The sequence below is a fragment of the Falco naumanni genome, unplaced genomic scaffold (genome assembly GCF_017639655.2).
Source record: "Falco naumanni isolate bFalNau1 unplaced genomic scaffold, bFalNau1.pat scaffold_327_arrow_pat_ctg1, whole genome shotgun sequence".
Lineage (NCBI taxonomy): Eukaryota > Metazoa > Chordata > Aves > Falconiformes > Falconidae > Falco > Falco naumanni.
This window is the reverse complement of record NW_024427445.1, coordinates 1-16,641: the sequence shown is the minus strand read 5'-3', so window position 1 is coordinate 16,641 and position 16,641 is coordinate 1. Positions and strand designations below refer to the sequence as shown.

At 73.5% G+C, this 16,641-nt stretch overlaps 2 protein-coding genes and 1 long non-coding RNA gene across 5 annotated transcripts; 1 reads left to right on the top strand and 2 right to left on the bottom strand.

Moving 5' to 3' along the window:
* Positions 1-375: 375 nt before the first annotated feature.
* Positions 376-5,928, top strand: LOC121082135 (fermitin family homolog 3-like). 2 transcript variants are annotated; one of them, XM_040581468.1, is made up of 14 exons: positions 376-807; positions 1,289-1,522; positions 1,833-1,964; positions 2,066-2,219; positions 2,325-2,427; positions 2,511-2,618; positions 3,181-3,315; positions 3,438-3,487; positions 3,602-3,723; positions 3,947-4,053; positions 4,361-4,585; positions 4,699-4,823; positions 5,255-5,396; positions 5,529-5,928. In XM_040581468.1, the coding sequence occupies exons 1-14, from the start codon at positions 603-605 to the stop codon at positions 5,700-5,702; spliced, it is 2,016 nt and encodes a 671-aa protein (XP_040437402.1). In that variant the 5' UTR covers positions 376-602; the 3' UTR covers positions 5,703-5,928. The 2 variants fall into 2 exon arrangements, with proteins under 2 accessions (XP_040437402.1, XP_040437403.1); XM_040581469.1 differs by lacking the exon at positions 4,361-4,585 and having other exon boundaries at positions 552-807.
* Positions 5,929-6,210: 282 nt separating this feature from the next.
* LOC121082136 lies at positions 6,211-7,956 on the bottom strand. 2 transcript variants are annotated; one of them, XR_005825914.1, is made up of 4 exons: positions 7,907-7,956; positions 7,075-7,456; positions 6,352-6,408; positions 6,211-6,265 (listed from the first exon to the last, which is right to left on the bottom strand). It is a non-coding gene; the product is annotated as an uncharacterized LOC121082136 (long non-coding RNA). The 2 variants fall into 2 exon arrangements; XR_005825913.1 differs by lacking the exon at positions 7,907-7,956 and having other exon boundaries at positions 7,075-7,570.
* A 90-nt stretch (positions 7,957-8,046) lies between these two features.
* Positions 8,047-16,455, bottom strand: SCYL1 (SCY1 like pseudokinase 1). Its single transcript, XM_040581467.1, is given in 19 exon segments — positions 8,047-8,260; positions 8,994-9,178; positions 9,291-9,394; positions 9,558-9,743; positions 9,953-10,025; positions 12,331-12,471; positions 12,473-12,520; positions 12,590-12,745; positions 13,118-13,231; positions 13,493-13,555; positions 13,557-13,601; positions 13,690-13,779; positions 13,781-13,849; positions 14,449-14,604; positions 14,688-14,778; positions 15,078-15,220; positions 15,222-15,293; positions 15,593-15,715; positions 16,225-16,455. Coding segments are annotated over 19 exon segments (2,265 nt in total). The 5' UTR covers positions 16,432-16,455; the 3' UTR covers positions 8,047-8,061.
* Positions 16,456-16,641: the final 186 nt, after the last annotated feature.

The window sequence follows — 16,641 nt, the reverse complement described above, 5'->3', positions numbered from 1 at the left end:
GGGCACAGGTGCCTGGGTCCCACGTCAGGGGATGGAAATGGGGGGCATGGGAGGGACCCCAGGCACCTGCACCCGTGTGTGGGGGGGTGGGGGCCGGGGGGGGCATTATAGGTGGGTGAGAAATGGGATCCTGGGCGCCCGCACCCCTTGATGGGGGCGGGGTGTCATGGTGGGGGTGGGAAATGGGGTCCCGGGCACCTGCACCCCTTGGGGGGTGGGCAGGGGGGAGGTGGGAAACGGGGGAACAGATGCCTGGGTCCCCCATGGGAACGGTTATGGGGGGGCCTGAGCACCAACGTCCCAGGTGCTGGGGGTGGGAGATAGGGGGGGTGGGAGACAGGGGTCTGGGGGATGGTGTGGAGCTGGGGGGGGGCACCCTGGGGCTTCCCCGCTGTGGGGCAGGGGAGCAGCTCCCCACACCAGGGACCCGAGCATCGGCGCCCCACAGCTCCTCCCCCCCGCAGCTCCTCCCCCCCCCCCGACTTCCTCTGTGGTGGTGGGGGCAGGGCTGGGGGGGGCGTGGGGGTGAACCCGAGGCCCCCACCCCCCACCCCCGCCGTGGGGCGGAGCGGCGGGGCAGGAAGGCGGCGGGGCGGCGGGCGATGGCGGGGCTGAAGACGGCGAGCGGGGAGACCATCGACGGCTCCTTCGAGCTGCAGGTGGAGGTGGAGGAGGGCGATGCCGGGGGGCAGGCGCCCCCCCCAGCAGGCCCCCCCTGCCCCCCGGCAGCCCCCCGCACTCTGGCCCTCCGCGTCACCGGGGATCTCCACGTCGGTGGCCTCATGCTCCTCATCGTCGAGACTGTTGGTGAGCGACCCGCGTGAGGCCTTGTGCCCCACATCTCTGCCCCACGGGGACGGACGGGACCCCCAGCATCCCGTGGCGCCTGGGCGGGATCCAGCCAGGGGGGCGCTGCTGGGGTGTGGGTGCCCCCCCCCCGCAGCCCCCCCATGCCCCTGGCCGGGGCGATAAGGGAAGCACTGGCTATAAATAGCGTCGGGTGCGGGGCCCGGATGCCTGAGCCCCCCCGATCCCCCCGCTGTGGTTTGGGGGAACAGCCAAGGCCCCCCCAGACCACCACAGAGCTCCCCTTGGCACCACCCCACAGCCCCGTGTAGCCCCTCTCAGCCCCCCCCCCCCCCATAGCACCCACTAACCCCACTCCAGCAGCTTGGAAGCCCCCCAGAGCCCCCCAGCCCTGTTACGACCTCCCTAGCCCCCCGTAGCCCCCCCCCCGAGCCACTGCCGGGCACCCTGTAGCCCCCACCGATGGGTTGGTGCCCCCCAGGGGTGCAGCGGGACTGGTCGGACCACGCGCTGTGGTGGGTGCAGCGGCGGCAGTGGCTCCTGCGCCCCGCGCGTACCCTGGACGCGCTGGGGGTCGGGGGGGATGCCCGGCTGCGCTTCGCCCCCCAGCACCGACCCCTGCGCCTGCGCCTGCCCAACCGCCGCTGCCTGCGCCTGCGCCTCTCCTTCGCCGAGCCCCTGGCCCAGGGGGTCAGCCAGGCCTGCCGCCTGCTGGGTACGGGGGGCTGGGGGTCAGCTGGAGGGGGCTGGGGGTGCCCTGGGGGGGCCGGGAGGGGTTGGGGGTCCACTGGGCGCCACCAGAGTCCGCTGCGGGGGGTTGGGGTCCATTGGGGTGACCTATAGGGCCTGGAGTTTCTCGGGGGGGGGGGGGGGGGAGGGGGCACTGGGCTCCATTAGGGTCCCCTGTGGGGCTGGAGGGGGGCACTGGTCTCTACTGGGGGGCATTGGGGGGGCACTATGGGGCGTGGGGGCATCAGGATCCACTTGGGGGGGGGGGGGGGCGGCTGTGACTGTGGGTGCCGCAGGGATCCGGTACCCTGAGGAGCTGTCGCTGCTGTGGCCGCTGGAGGAGGAGGAGGCGGGGGGGGAGGGGAGGAAGGGCAGCAGCCCCCCACCTCCCCCCGACTTCGACCTCAGCCACCTCGCGCTGCCCCCCGGTGAGTGTGCGAGGGGCCGACCGGCCTCGTGCGAGCCCTGGCGCAGCTCCCCGTGACTCTCGTGCGAAACCCTCACGCTTAACGCCCCCACTCCATTGCAGGCGAGGGGGGGTCGGTGTCGTCGGAGCCCCTCCCCCACCTGCCCCCCGACTGCTACCGGATGCTGGTGGCCCCTCGGGGGGGGCTGGGCCCCATCGCTCCCCCCCGGACCCCCCGGGGGAACCCCCTGCTGCGCCGCACCCGCCTGCACGCAGGGTAGGGGCAGGGGGGCGGGTGGCCGGGGGGGGGGGGGGGTGTCCTTGGGGGGGGGGGGCCGTGGGGGGGGGGGCCGTGGGGCGGGCTGTAGAGCGCCTCCTGCAGGTGGCTGGACTCCTCGCGCTCGCTGATGGAGCAGGACGTGGCGGATGATGAGGAGCTGCTGCTGCGCTTCAAGTACCACTGCTTCCTCGACCTCGGCCCACAGGTACCCCCGACACCCCCCACCCCCCAAAACCACTAGGACCTTCGGGCCCCCCAGAACCCCCCTGCCCCAGTGTGTCCCCACAGCAGGACAGCCCGCGCCTGGCGCTGCTGTACGAGCAGGCGCGCTGGGCGCTGCTCACAGAGGAGATTGACTGCACGGAGGAGGAGATGATGCTCTTCGCTGCCCTGCAGGTACCCCCCGACCCCCTTGGGTGCCCACAGACCCCCTTCCAGCTGCCTCAAAGCCCCCCCCTGGACCCCCAAACACCCCCAGTGCCCCCAAATACTGCCCCTGGGAGACCCAGATCCCCCCTGGGATCCCCCCCAAATCCCCCCTGGACCCCCAAACACCCCCAGTGCCCCCAAACACTGCCCCTGGGAGACCCAGATCCCCCCTGGGATCCCCCCCAGATCCACTTGGACCCCCATATCCCCTCCCCCCCCCCGGCTACTCTCTGGATCCCCACAGATTCCTTTAGTCGTTGTGTCCCTCCCCAACCTTTCCTGGACCACCTCCCCAGACACTCCTCCCCCCTCCCCCAACCCCCTGGATCCTCAAACATTGCCCGTGCCCCCCACAATACAGGGGACCCCTCTGCCCCTCGCAGTCCTCAAATTGCCCCCTCCCAGGACCCCCAAATCCCTGCTCCATGGGACCTTCAAGCACCCCACCCCACCCCTGGGGGCCTCCTGGGACCCCCCCAGCCCCCCTGCCTAAGCTGTGGCCCCCCCCTGACCCCCCCCATTCCCCTAGTACCACATTGACGAGGTGGTGGGCAGTGGGGAGCCAGGCGGCGCCGGGGGGGGCAGTGACCTGGATGACCTGGACGTTGCCCTCAGCAACCTGGAGGTGAAGCTGGGGGGGGGCACCGAGCCCCTCAGCCCACTGGTGAGACTGGGGGCACCGGCAGGGACCGGAGGCAGCAGGGTGAACTCTCTGCCCTCACTGGGGAGACTGGGGGAGGGTGGTCTGTGGCCTTACTGGGAGTCACTGGGGCTGGGTGTGCCTAGGAGGAGCTCGCCCCTGTTCCCGAGCTGGCGGAGGAGCTGGAGATCTACAGGTGGGTGCACGGGTGACACTGGGGCCCAGGCACCTGGGTCCACCCCGCCGGATGCCTGGGATGCCCCCCAGACCCCTGGGCCCCCCCACCGGACACAATTGCCCCCCCCCCCAGACCCCGCAAACTGGCGTTGAGGGGCTTCCGCCCCACCTGGGCCGTGCTGAAGGAGACATCGCTGTCGTACGGACGCAGCCCCCCGACCCGGGGGGAGCCCCTGCAGCAGCTCAACCTTCGGGGTGAGACCCCCAGCATGCCCCAAACCCTCTGGGATGCCCCCCAGATCCCCCCCAAACCCTGCCCCGGGAAAATTCCCGAGACCCACGCACAGCCCCACACCCCAAGTACACCCGACCCCCTACTGTCACCCACCAGGGCCACCAAATCCCCCTCGGTGTCCTCCCCCGGGACACCGTCCCCCCCCAGTACCCCCAAATCGCCCTGAGTGCCCCCCCCCCCCAGGTTGTGAGGTGACCCCCGACGTGGACGTGGGTGCGCAGAAGTTTTGCATCAAACTGCTGGTGGCTGCACCCGAGGGGATGAGCGAGATCCAGCTGCGCTGCCGTGATGTGCGTGGGGGGGGGGGGCGGCTGGGGGGCTGCGGGCTAGACCCTGGGGATGCACCGGGGGCCGTGGGGGGAGGCGCTGGGGGTCTCGGGGAGCCCGTGGGGACTTCAGTTGGGGGGGGGGGGGGGATGTCCAGGGGGGTCTTGGGGTTGCAAGGGGTTGGGGGGAGCCCATGGGGGACTCTGGGTGTGTCCAGGGGTGTTTAAGGGGTCCCGGGGGGGGCGCCTTGGGGGCTTCGAGGTGTGGCGGGGGGCTTGGGTCCCGGGGGGGGGTACTGGGGTGGCAGGTCGCTGACCAGTGTGCCCCCAGGCCCCCCAGTACGCGCGCTGGCTGGCCGGCTGCCGCCTGGCCTCCCGGGGCCGCTCGCTGGGGGGCGCCGCGCTGGGGGCGGAGGCGCAGGGGGTCCTGGGGGTCCTGGGGCTGCCGCCGGGGGGGGGGGGCTCCGCGCCCCCCCCCGCCGGACCCCCGCGCCCCCCGCCGGACCCCCGCGTGCTCCTGGCACCCCGCTTTCAGCGCAAGGTCAAAGCCAAGCAGGTAAGGGAGCCCCCAGCCCCTCCCCCCCCCCACCCCGCCCCCCCGGCTGCTCCCATGGATCCTGGGGACCCCCAGCCCCTCCCCACCCCCCCCAACCCCCGTTCTCTCCGCAGCTCGTGCCCCGCATCCTGGAGGTGCTGCACCGCTTGGGGGCGCTGCCCCTCCCCCAGGCCCGGCTCCGCTTCCTGGAGGCCTGGCGCGCGCTGCCCGGCTTCGGGCTCGCGCACTTCCTCGTGAGGTGGGGGGCGGGGGGGGGGGGGGGCGGGGGGGGCGGGGCGGTAGCGGGCGCGATGGGCTGGGGAGCGCTGGGAGGGACTGGGGAAATGGGCTGGGGAGCGCTGGGAGGGACTGGGAAAATGGGCTGGGGAGCGCTGGGAGGGACCGGGAAAATGGGCTGGGGAGCGCTGGGAGGGACTGGGGAAATGGGCTGGGGAGCGGTGGGAGGGACTGGGAAAATGGGCTGGGGAGCGCTGGGAGGGACTGGGGAAATGGGCTGGGGAGCGCTGGGAGGGACTGGGGAAATGGGCTGGGGAGCGCTGGGAGGGACTGGGAAAATGGGCTGGGGAGCGCTGGGAGGGCCTGGGTGGCACAGGGGGGTGGGGGTTACTGGGGGGCACTGGGGGGCACTGGGGTTGCTGGTCGGCACTGCGAGCCCCGCGGCCGGCGCAGGTTCAAGGGCAGCCGGCGGGACGAGGTTCTGGCCATCGGCCCCTCGCGGCTGCTGCGGCTGGAGCCCGGCAGCGGCACCGTCACCCGCGCCTGGCGGCACAGCGCCCTGCGCCAGTGGAACGTCAACTGGGACACCCAGCAGGTACTGGGAGATCACTGGGGGGGTCCCAGCCGTGCTGGGGTGGGGAGGGAAGGGGGTCCCTGGGGTCCCTGGCCGTGCTGGGGGGAGGTCCCAGCCGTACAGGAGTCACGGGTGCCCCCTCCCCCCCCGCAGGTGACGCTGGAGCTGGAGGGGCAGGTGACACTGGCGCTGGCGCCACGCTCGGCCCCGTGCCGCGTGCTGCACGAGTTCCTGGGGGGGTACCTGTGCCTGGCGGGGCGGCAGCCGGGGCAGCCCCTCGACCTGCGCCTCTTCCAGCAGCTGACGGGGGGACAGGAGCCGCTCTGAGCGACCCCCGGTGCGACGCGCACCCCCCTCCCCCCCCCCCAGCACACACACCCCCCCCGTACAACACTCGTGCCCCATCAGGGGTTTATTGGCTTTGACTGGGCACCGGGACACTTGGGGGGGGGGGTCTGCACCCTCCCCTGCTCTGGGGGTCCCTCCTCTGGGGGGTCCCTCCAGCGGCAGCAGACACCCTGGGGGGAGGGGCAATAAAACACCTGTTACCATCGCAACGGGGCACAGGTGTCTGCATCTTGGGGGGGTGGGGGGGTGGTCCCCCCTCTTCCCCCTACCCCCCCCCACAGCCAGGGTCCTCACCCTGTGTCTCCTCATAAAAGGCTGGGGTCTGTGTGCCCCCTCCCCCCCCCCAAGGCAGGGATATCCACATCCCCCAAGGTGTGCGTCATCGTCGTGTCCCCCCCAAATTAAATCCCCCCCCCCCCCGGGGTCCTTACGCCGTGGCCGCAGCTGCAGGACTTGGACGAAGTATTTTGGGGGGAGCCGCCCGCTCGCGTCCCCCGGCGTCAGGATCACCCCATTCGCAGAGCGGAAAAAGGGAATCCCATCTGGGGGGGGGGGGGGGTGTCAGCCAGGCACAGCCCCCCCCCCCTCCCAGACACCCCCCCCCCAAGGCTGTGGACCCCCCACTCACCCGCCAGCGCCCGGGGGCCGTCGATGATGATGGCGATGTCCGAGTCCGGCCTTATGCCTGGGGGCAGGGGGCGGAACAGTGGGATCTGGGGGGGGGGGGCAGTGGGATTTGGGGGGGGTAGGGGGGGTTGGGGAGGGGGGCGGGGGAGTGCTCACCGCTGCGCACGCCGGGGTCCCCGGGCAGACCGGGGGCCAGGTGGATGTGGGTGCGCCCCATGGGCGCCAGCCCCCCCGCGCGGATGGGGGGCCAGCAGCGGCGGCGGGTGCCGTGTGCCAGGGTGGGGGGCAGGGCGGCGGGGGTCTGCAGCGGCGTCAGCTCCAGCGCCGGCACCTGCCCCGCGGCACAGGAGCCCCTCAGCCCCCCCCCCCAGGCTCCCCGGGACCCCACTCCAGGTTCCCCAGGACGGACACCACTCCCCGAGTGCCCCACAAATTCCCGGGTGGCCCCCGCCCCCCCCCACCAGGTCCCCTGCGACCCCCCCCCAGGTGCCCCACACCTTCTCTAGAGCCCTCCCCTCCAGATCCCCCGGGACCACCCCCTGAAGACACCCCGCAGGGACCCCTAAACCTCCCCAAGAGCCCCCACCTCCCCCTGCCGAAGCCCACAAGCCCCCCTGAGACCCCCTCACCTCCCCTGCAGCCTCCCAAAACCTCCCTCAAGCCCCCATGGGACCTCCACGACCCCCCCCCCAGTGCCCCCCCCCCCCCCCCCCCCCCCCCTCACCGGCAGCGAGTGTCCCTGGTTGGCGCGGATGCGCAGGGGGTGGGGGCGCAGCGCAAAGCGCCCCTTGGGGTCCTCAGCCACCAGGCGCTGCAGGACCCCCACCGAGACCCCCTGGAACCGCGGCAGCTGCAGCAGGGCCCCCACCTCCACGAAGCCATCTGCGCCCCCAGACCCCCCCCGTCACCGCGGGGTGGGGGTCCCGGGGGTCCCCACACCCCCCATCACCGCGGGTCGGGTCGAGGAGGTCCACGGGGGGGGGGGGGGGGAGGGGAAGAGGGGTCCCGGGGGTGGGCACGCACCCGGCCCCATGGGCAGCCCCGCGGCCGCGGCCCCCGTGGCGCAGGACGTAGCTCAGCGCCCTCGACAGCCCCACCGAGGGGTCCTGGGGGGGGGGGGGGGGGGGGGCTGCGGTGTGTATGTCCCCCTTCACCGCCCCCCCCCCCCCGCATTCCTGGGTCTACCCGCTCCTGTCCCCCCATTGCCCGACCCCCTTCCTTCCCCCCAACTTGGGTCCCCCCTTTGCCCCCCGCCCCCCCCCAGGACCCCAACCCTTAGCTCCCACGACCACCTGGGCACACACGCCCCCCGCCCCCCATACTGTGTCGTGTGTCCCCCCCCCCCCGCACTCCTGCCCTCCGCCCCCTCCCCGCTCCTCCCTGGACCACCCTCACCCGGTACTCCTGCCCCTCCCCCAACCCAGGACCCCCGCTCTATAGGCCTCCCCTACCCGCCTGGATGGCGTCGTTGTGGCACCCCCCCCTCCCCCCCGGGTGTCCCCCCCTCCCCCGGGCCGCCCCCCTCCCCCGGGCCCGCCCTCCTGCCCCCCCAAAACCTCCTCCCGGTGCCGCCGCCGCCGGCCGGAGCCCGTTCCCCGCCCCGCGGCGGCCATGCGGCACCGCGCGCCCCGCCACGTGACCGCGCCCCGCCACGTGACCACGCCCCCGTTTCCCGCCGTCACCGCACGGGGCCGCTGCTGCGAGAGCCGGTTTATTGCCCCGCCCCCCGCCCCGCCCCGCCCCGCCCCGCCCCCCAGCTCAGTCCAGTTTCCGCGTGCCCAGTTTGGGGGGGCCCCGCGGACCCCCCCGGCGTTTGGCCTCCAGCTCCCGGCGCCGCTGCTGCTCCCGCTGCCGCCGGGCCGAGCCCGGGGAGGGTCCTGAGGGAGGGTCCCTGGGGGTCCCAGGCGGCACTGGGGGGAGAGGGCGGGTCTCGGTGGGGGAGGGGGGATCCCTGGGGGTCCCAGGGGTCACTGGGGGGGAAGGGGAGGGTCTCGGTGGGGGAGGGGGGACCCCTGGGGGTCCCAGGGGTCACTGGGGGGAGGGGAGGGTCCCTGGGGGTCCCAGGCGGCACTGGGGGGAGGGGGAGGGTCTCGGTGGGGGAGGGGGGATCCCTGGGGGTCCCAGGGGTCACTGGGGGGAGGGGAGGGTCCCTGGGGGTCCCAGGCGGCACTGGGGGGAGGGGGAGGGTCTCGGTGGGGGAGGGGGGATCCCTGGGGGTCCCAGGGGTCACTGGGGGGAGGGGAGGGTCCCTGGGGGTCCCAGGCGGCACTGGGGGGAGGGGGAGGGTCTCGGTGGGGGAGGGGGGATCCTTGGGAGGCCTAGGGGGCACTGGGGGGAGGGGAGGGTCCCTGGGGGTCCCAGGGGGCACTGGGGGGGAAGGGGAGGGTCTCGGTGGGGGAGGGGGGATCCCTGGGGGTCCCAGGCGGCACTGAGGGGAGGGGGAGGGTCTCGGTGGGGGAGGGGGGATCCCTGGGGGTCCCAGGGGGCACTGGGGGGGAAGGGGAGGGTCTCGGTGGGGGAGGGGGGATCCCTGGGGGTCCCAGGGGGCACTGGGGGGGAAGGGGAGGGTCTCGGTGGGGGAGGGGGGATCCCTGGGGGTCCCAGGGGGCGCTGGGGGGAGGGGAGGGTCTGGGGGTGTCTCACCTCGGTGGCTGGACAGCGCCTCCCAGGCGTCCTCGGCGCCCCACTCTCCCCCCACCCCCCACTCCCCCTCCGCCTCCTGTTCCCCACCGGCTGGGGGAGGGGCAGTGGGGGGTTCCGGTGGGGGGGGGGGTGCCCCCCCGTCGTCCTCGTTGCTTGCGGGGGGGGGTCCGGGGCAGCTCCATGTCCTGGGGAGGGGGGACACCGACAGACAACGCACATGGTGGGGGACACTGGGGGGGTCACGCTGTTCCCCTCCCCCCAGGTGTGACACATTTCCCCCCCGCCCCCCGCACTCACCTCCAGGCTGCCCCAGTCGTCATCCCACCCATCGGGGTCCTCCGCGGGGGGGGGCATCTCCAGGGAGGGGCCCTCCACGGGGTGCTCCTCCACGGGGGGTAGCTCTGGGGGGGGGGGGGATAAAGGGGGGGGGGAAGGGCCGTTTGCAGGGGGCGCCAGGCTGGGGGAGGCAGGTCAGGCCCCGGGGGGGAGGGATGGGGTCAGACCCCAGAGGGGACCGGGGGGGGGGGGGGGGGGGGGGCCCCATGGGGTTTAGGGGACACTCACCTTTCGGGGGGTCTGGGGTGCCCTCGGCAGGGGTCTGTGATATGGTGGTGGGGGGAGCCCTGGCCTCGGCCCCCATCAGCCGCGCCGTCAGGGAGGTGACACCGGTGACAGCCCAGGAGACAGCAGCCCCCAGCCCCCCCGAGCCCCCCCCCAGCCCCCCAGGGGTGGGGGCTGTGCTGGGGGACTCTGTGGGAGAGAGGAAGAGAGGGGGGGGGGTCATGGCATGGCAGGGGGCACCCCCAAACCACCCCACAGCCTCCCACCCACCCGCCGCACGTGTCCCCCCGATGTCCAGCCCAGCAGCCCCCCCATGTCCCCCCCTCCCGCCCAGCACCTCTATTTGTCACCCCAGTCCCCCACTCCCGCCCCCCCCTCGCAGCATCCCCATCTCTCACCCCCCTCGGGGGTTCCCCCGGGTTCAGCGGCCGCCTCCAGCTGGTCCAGGAAGCTGCGGATCGCCTGGAAAGCCTGGGGGGGCCCAACGGTCAGGGGGACCTCCCCCCCCGTTAGACTCCCCCAGCCCCACTGCCCCCAGACAGGGCCAGCCCCCTCCCCAGTACTCCCTGCATGACCACCCTGCCCCCCAGCACCCCTCAATGGGACCCCCGGCACCCAGACCCCCCAGCACCCCCTGCAATGGGACCCCCAGCACCCAAACCCCCCAGCACCCCCTGCAATGGGACCCCCAGCACCCAGACCCCCCAGCACCCCCTGCAACGGGACCCCCAGCACCCAGACCCCCCCAGCACCCCCTGCAACGGGACCCCCCGGCACCCAGACCCCCCAGCACCCCCTGCAACGGGACCCCCCAGCACCCAGACCCCCCAGCACCCCCTGCAATGGGGACTCCCCCCCCAGCACCCCCTGCAACGGGACCCCCAGCACCCAGACCCCCCCAGCACCCCCTGCAATGGGACTCCCCCCCAGCACCCCCTGCAACGGGACCCCCGGCACCCAAACCCCCCCAGCACCCCCTGCAATGGGACCCCCCAGCACCCAGACCCCCCAGCACCCCCCTGCAACGGGACCCCCAGCACCCAGACCCCCCAGCACCCCCTGCAACGGGACCCCTGGCACCCCCTGCAATGGGACCCCCAGCACCCAAACCCCCAGCACCCCCTGCAATGGGACCCCTGGCACCCCCCTGCAATGGGACCCCCGGCACCCAGACCCCCCAGAACCCCCTGCAATGGGACCCCCCGGCACCCAGACCCCCCAGCACCCCCTGCAACGGGACCCCCGGCACCCAGACCCCCCAGCACCCCCTGCAACGGGACCCCCGGCACCCAGACCCCCCAGCACCCCCTGCAACGGGACCCCCCGGCACCCAACCCCCCCCACCACCCCCCTGCAACGGGACCCCCGGCACCCAACCCCCCCAGCACCCCCTGCAATGGGACCCCCAGCACCCAGACCCCCCAGCACCCCCTGCAACGGGACCCCCAGCACCCAGACCCCCCAGCACCCCCTGCAACGGGACCCCCAGCACCCAGACCCCCCAGCACTCCCTGCAACGGGACCCCCTGCAACGGGACCCCCGGCACCCAACCCCCCCAGCACCCCCTGCAATGGGACCCCCAGCACCCCCCTGCAACGGGACCCCCCGGCACCCAAACCCCCAGCACCCCCTGCAACGGGACCCCCGGCACCCAACCCCCCCCAGCACCCCCTGCAATGGGACCCCCAGCACCCCCTGCAACGGGACCCCCAGCACCCAGACCCCCAGCACCCCCTGCAACGGGACCCCCCGGCACCCAGACCCCCCAGCACCCCCTGCAATGGGACCCCCGGCACCCAACCCCCCCAGCACCCCCTGCAACGGGACCCCCCGGCACCCAGACCCCCCAGCACCCCCTGCAATGGGACCCCCAGCACCCAGACCCCCCAGCACCCCCTGCAACGGGACCCCCAGCAACCCCTGCAACGGGACCCCCGGCACCCAGACCCCCCAGCACCCCCTGCAATGGGACCCCCAGCACCCAACCCCCCCAGCACCCCCCTGCAACGGGACCCCCCGGCACCGAAACCCCCCAGCACCCCCCTGCAATGGGACCCCCAGCACCCCCTGCAACGGGACCCCCGGCACCCAGACCCCCCCAGCACCCCCTGCAATGGGACCCCCAGCACCCAACCCCCCCAGCACCCCCTGCAACGGGACCCCCAGCAACCCCTGCAACGGGACCCCCGGCACCCAGACCCCCCAGCACCCCCTGCAATGGGACCCCCAGCACCCAACCCCCCCCAGCACCCCCTGCAACGGGACCCCCGGCACCGAAACCCCCCAGCACCCCCTGCAACGGGACCCCCGGCACCCAACCCCCCCAGCACCCCCTGCAATGGGACCCCCAGCACCCAGACCCCCCAGCACCCCCTGCAACGGGACCCCTGGCACCCAGACCCCCCAGCACCCCCTGCAACGGGACCCCCCGGCACCCAGACCCCCCAGCACCCCCTGCAATGGGACCCCCAGCACCCAGACCCCCCCAGCACCCCCTGCAACGGGACCCCCAGCACCCAGACCCCCCAGCACCCCCTGCAACGGGACCCCTGGCACCCCCTGCAATGGGACCCCCGGCACCCAGACCCCCCAGCACCCCCTGCAACGGGACCCCTGGCACCCCCTGCAACGGGACCCCCGGCACCCAACCCCCCCAGCACCCCCTGCAATGGGACCCCCGGCACCCAACCCCCCCAGCACCCCCTGCAACGGGACCCCCAGCACCGAAACCCCCCAGCACCCCCTGCAACGGGACCCCCCTGTAGCCCCCCAAACCTGCTGCCGCACGCCAGGGTGGGGGTCTACGGTGAGGCCGCAGAGGGCCGGCAGCACCCTCCCGGCGCACTCCTGGGGCGAGTAGCACCCGTGGGTGGTGGCGAAGGCAGCGACAGCGGCTGCCCGCGCCGGGGCAAAGGGGGTCCCGCGTCGCCCGCGCCAGGGCGGGGGCCAGTACCCGCTGCCGTGTCTGGGGGGAGACAGGGTGAGGGAAGGTGGGGGGGTGGGGGGGTGGGGGCGCGGGGCAGGGGGTGCCCACCTGGGGGGGCAGCAGGGGGGCCAGGCGGCCCAGGCAGAGGGTGGCGTTGCAGCGCAGGGGTCCCAGTGCGTCGCTCCCCTGCACCCGCAGCAGCAGCCGGGGCAGCTCTCGCGCCCGCCGCCCCTCCCCCAGCTTGGGTGCCAGTAACACCATGGACTGTGGGGGAGGGGATCAGGAGGTCGGGAGGGGGGCACCCAGAGGACCCCCAGGGGTGTGGGGGCACACCGGGTGCTCAGGGATGGAACTAGGTTGGGGGTGGGGGGCAGGTATCTACAGGGACCCACATTTTGGGGGGTGGGGGGACAGGACTCAGGATTTGGGGGAGGGGGGCAGGTGTCTATAGGGACCCACATGTTTTGGGGGCGTCGTCAGGATTTTGAGGAGACCCAAGTTGCTGCGAGGGGGGGCGGCTGACCGTGTGGTCCCCGTTTTGGGGGGGGCGGGCAGGGGATTGGCAGAGGGCTGTGCACGTGGGGAGGGGGGGACACCCCCAGACAGGCGGGGGGGGCTGGGGCAGGGGGCGTCCACCTTGACGGTCTGCTCGCGGATGGCGGGGTTGGTGTCCAGGAACCCGTGGGCGACGTGAGGGAAGATCTGAGCGTCCACCGTCCCCTCGGGCAGGAACTCCACGTAGTCCTCCAGCTGGGGGGGTGGGGGGGCGTCAGCCTCTCCCGGATCCCCCCCCCCACCTCCAGCCTGTTGCCCTGTCCCCCCCAGCCCCCCAACAGCACCCGCAGCCCCCCCATAGCACCCGCTGCCCCCAGGGACCCAGCTTGGGGGGGGTCCTGACACCCATTGGGGGTCCCAGTCCCTAGGAGGGGGGGCGGGGGTCAGTGCCTGGGGGGGTCCCTGGTTCCCAGGGAGAGGGGGGGTCTCTGGTGCCTGGGGTGGGTCCCATCCCACCTGCTGCAGCAGCTGCATGCGCAGCGCCCGGTCCGGAGAGGAGAAGAGGCGGACAATGACGGGGAACGATACGCTCCTGGTACTCGGGGGGGTCCAGCACCTTCGCCACCTGTGGGGCGGGGTTGACCTCGGAGGGTGACCCCGGGGCAGGGGTGACACACAGGGACCCCCGCTGCGGGGGCGGGGGGGTGCAGCACCTTGAGGAGGGGGGTGAGGGTGCTGGCGTCGGTGCTGCCGAACTGGAGGGTCTCCAGCAGCCGCGGCAGCAGCTTGTGGCGGCGGAAGGGGCCGGGGGAGGGCATCCAGGCGGGTGCTCAGCTCCTGCAGGAAGCACCGGCGCTCCGAGGGGTCCTGGACCTGGAGGGCACTCGGGGGCGTCAGGTGTGGGGGGTGGGGTGCAAGGACAGGGAAGGGGTGACAGGGGTGGAGGGTGCACGGGAGGGATGGGGCAGTGGGGACCAGAGCGGGGACAAAGCTGGGCACCGAGGGTGAGGGTGGGGACGGAGGGATGGGGGGGGGGGGGGGTGGCGAGGAGGATGAGGATGGGACGAGGCTGACAAGGGGATGAGGATGGGGACCAGGATCAGATAAAGATGGGGATGGGGACGAGGGGACGGGGGTGGTATGAGGACGGCAACGTGGATCAGCACGAGCAAGAGGATGGGACGAGGATGAGAACGGGATGGGAAGGAGGAGACCGGCACTGGGACGGGGATGAGAACGGGATGGGAACGAGGAGACCGGCACTGGGACGGGGATGGGAACGGGATGGGAACGAGGAGACCGGCACTGGGACGGGGATGACGACGATCAGGTGAGGATGGGGATGGGACAGGGAGGGGGATGAGCACAAGGATGAGGATGGGATAAGGATGACAAGGACGAACGAGGATGGGGACGGGGATGACGAAGAGCACGGGGATGGGGACGAGGGGGACGGGCACGCCGCCACAGACCTGGAGCTGCTGGAGGAAGAGCCCGGTGCGGACGAGAGGGCAGGCGAGGAAGGCTCCCGGCTGCTGCAGGCGCTGCAGGAGCTGCTCTGGCCCCGGCCGTGCCGACGGCTCCGCAGCCACCAGCTCGCAGAAGGTGGGGACCAGCCCTGGCGGCAGCTGGCGGGGAGGCAGGGGTCAGGGGGACCCCCAGGCCGAGCGGGGGGAGCCCCGGGGCCGGGGGGCCGCTGTGTGGGACTGACCTTGCCGAAGCTGCGCAGGGCCCCTGGCCGGGGGAGGGGGCCGTTGAAGACCTCCCAGATGAGGCAGCCCAGGCGCCACATGTCCCCTGCCCTGGGGACAGCCGTGGCAGCAGGGGACGCCCTGCCCCCCCAGAAACCCTGGCAGCCACCTCCCACCCAGCCCCGTGACCCCCTGCCCCCCCGTGCTCCCCACATCCCTCCCCACCCCCTGCATGTATCCCACGACCCCCCACGTTCCTCTCCAGGCCTCGTGCCCCCCGCCATCCCCGTCCCTGTGTCGTCCCCCCCCCCCCGAACCCCCCCAGCTCCCCCCAGGCGCCATGCCCCTGTCTGTCCCCCAAGACCCCCACTCGCCCCACCCCGCAGGCTCTGCGTCCCCCCGTAACTCACCAGGGTTCACCCTGCCCTCGCGAGGAGTCGCTGAGCTCAGGGGGGTCTTGGGGCTGGGGGGGGGTGCCTGAGGGCCGGGGGGGGACCCCCTCGCTGGCGGCTGCCACCCGCTCCAGCCCCCCCAGCTTCCAGTCGCCCCCCCGGGTCGACGAAGATGGCGTCCAGCCCCAGCGCATGGTGCACCAGCCCCGTGCCCCTCAGGAAGGACAGCGCCGTCTGCAGGGACCCCCAGCTGGTGTCAGGGACCCCCGGACAACGGGGTACCCCCCCCCCCCCCCCCAAAAACACCCGACTCACCCCGAACACCTGGGTCTGCCCCACATCCCACGGTCCCCCCTGGGATCCCAGGGTTCCCTCCCCAGGTGCCTGGGACCCCCCCAGATGCCTGGGTGTCCCCAGAATCCCACAGTCCCCCCCAGTCCCAGGGTCCCCCCAGGATCCTATAGCTCCCACCAATGCCAGGGTCCTCCCCAGCGCCTGGGGTCCCCGCCCCAGCCCCGGCCCCCCCCCCTCACCAGCAGCTGGTGCAGCCCCCAGGCCACCTCCTGCTCCCCCAGGTCACCGGACGGGGGGTGCAGCCGCAGGTGCCGGCGCAGCGGCGTCACCGTCTCCGTCACCAGGTACAGGCATTGCTCTGTCTGGGGGGGCCGCAGCATCACCGCACACCCCTTGCATGTCACCATGTGACCCCTGCGCCCCACCACCCCGCCACGGCCCTCCGCATCTCCCCGTGTTCCCCCCGGTGCCCCCTATGTCCCCCCACATCCCTGTCCCCGCTACGTCCCCATGTCCCCGTGTCCTCCCGTGCCCCCCCCTCCGCCCGTGTGCCCCGCACCGCCCCACACATCCCCCCTGTTCCCTTGTGTCCCTTCACAGCCCCACACTGTCCCTGCATCCCCCCATGCCCCCCTGTCCCCCCAAACCCCCATGTGGCCCCACACCCCTGTGTGTCCCTACTCCCCTTGTCCCCCCCATGCCCCCCAGGCCCCCTGCATCCCCCCAGACACCGATGCCCCCCAGGCTCCTACATCCTGTCCCTACCTCCCTGTCCCCCCAAACCCCATGCGTCCCCACACCCCTGTCCTGTCCCTACCTCCCCGTCCCTCCCCCATGCCCCCCAGGCCTCCCCAACCCCCCCGCCCCTCACCTCCAGGCTGTCGAGGTACCCCAGCACGTTGGGGTGCCGCAGGCTGCGCAGGCGTCGCAGGGCTGCCCGGGCCAGTGGGGTGGCAGCCGTGTCCCCTGGCCCCAAGCTGTGGGCAAACACCGACACCGGCGCCCCGTCCGCCTGGGACGGGACAGCATGGGAGCGGGCCGGGGCGGGGGCGGGGGGACGGGAGTAGCCGTGGGACATGGGGATGGGGACAGGGGGACAAGAGGACACGGGGGGCAGAGGGGCAGGGGGACATCGGGGCACGGGGGGACACAGAGGGGATGAGGGATGGGGAGATGGGGACATCGGGGGCCAGGGCAGGGGGCCAGGGGGCCACAGGCATGGGGGGACATGGGGACACAGGGGGGACAGAGGGGGATGAGGACATGGGGGGGGCGCAGGGATGGGGAA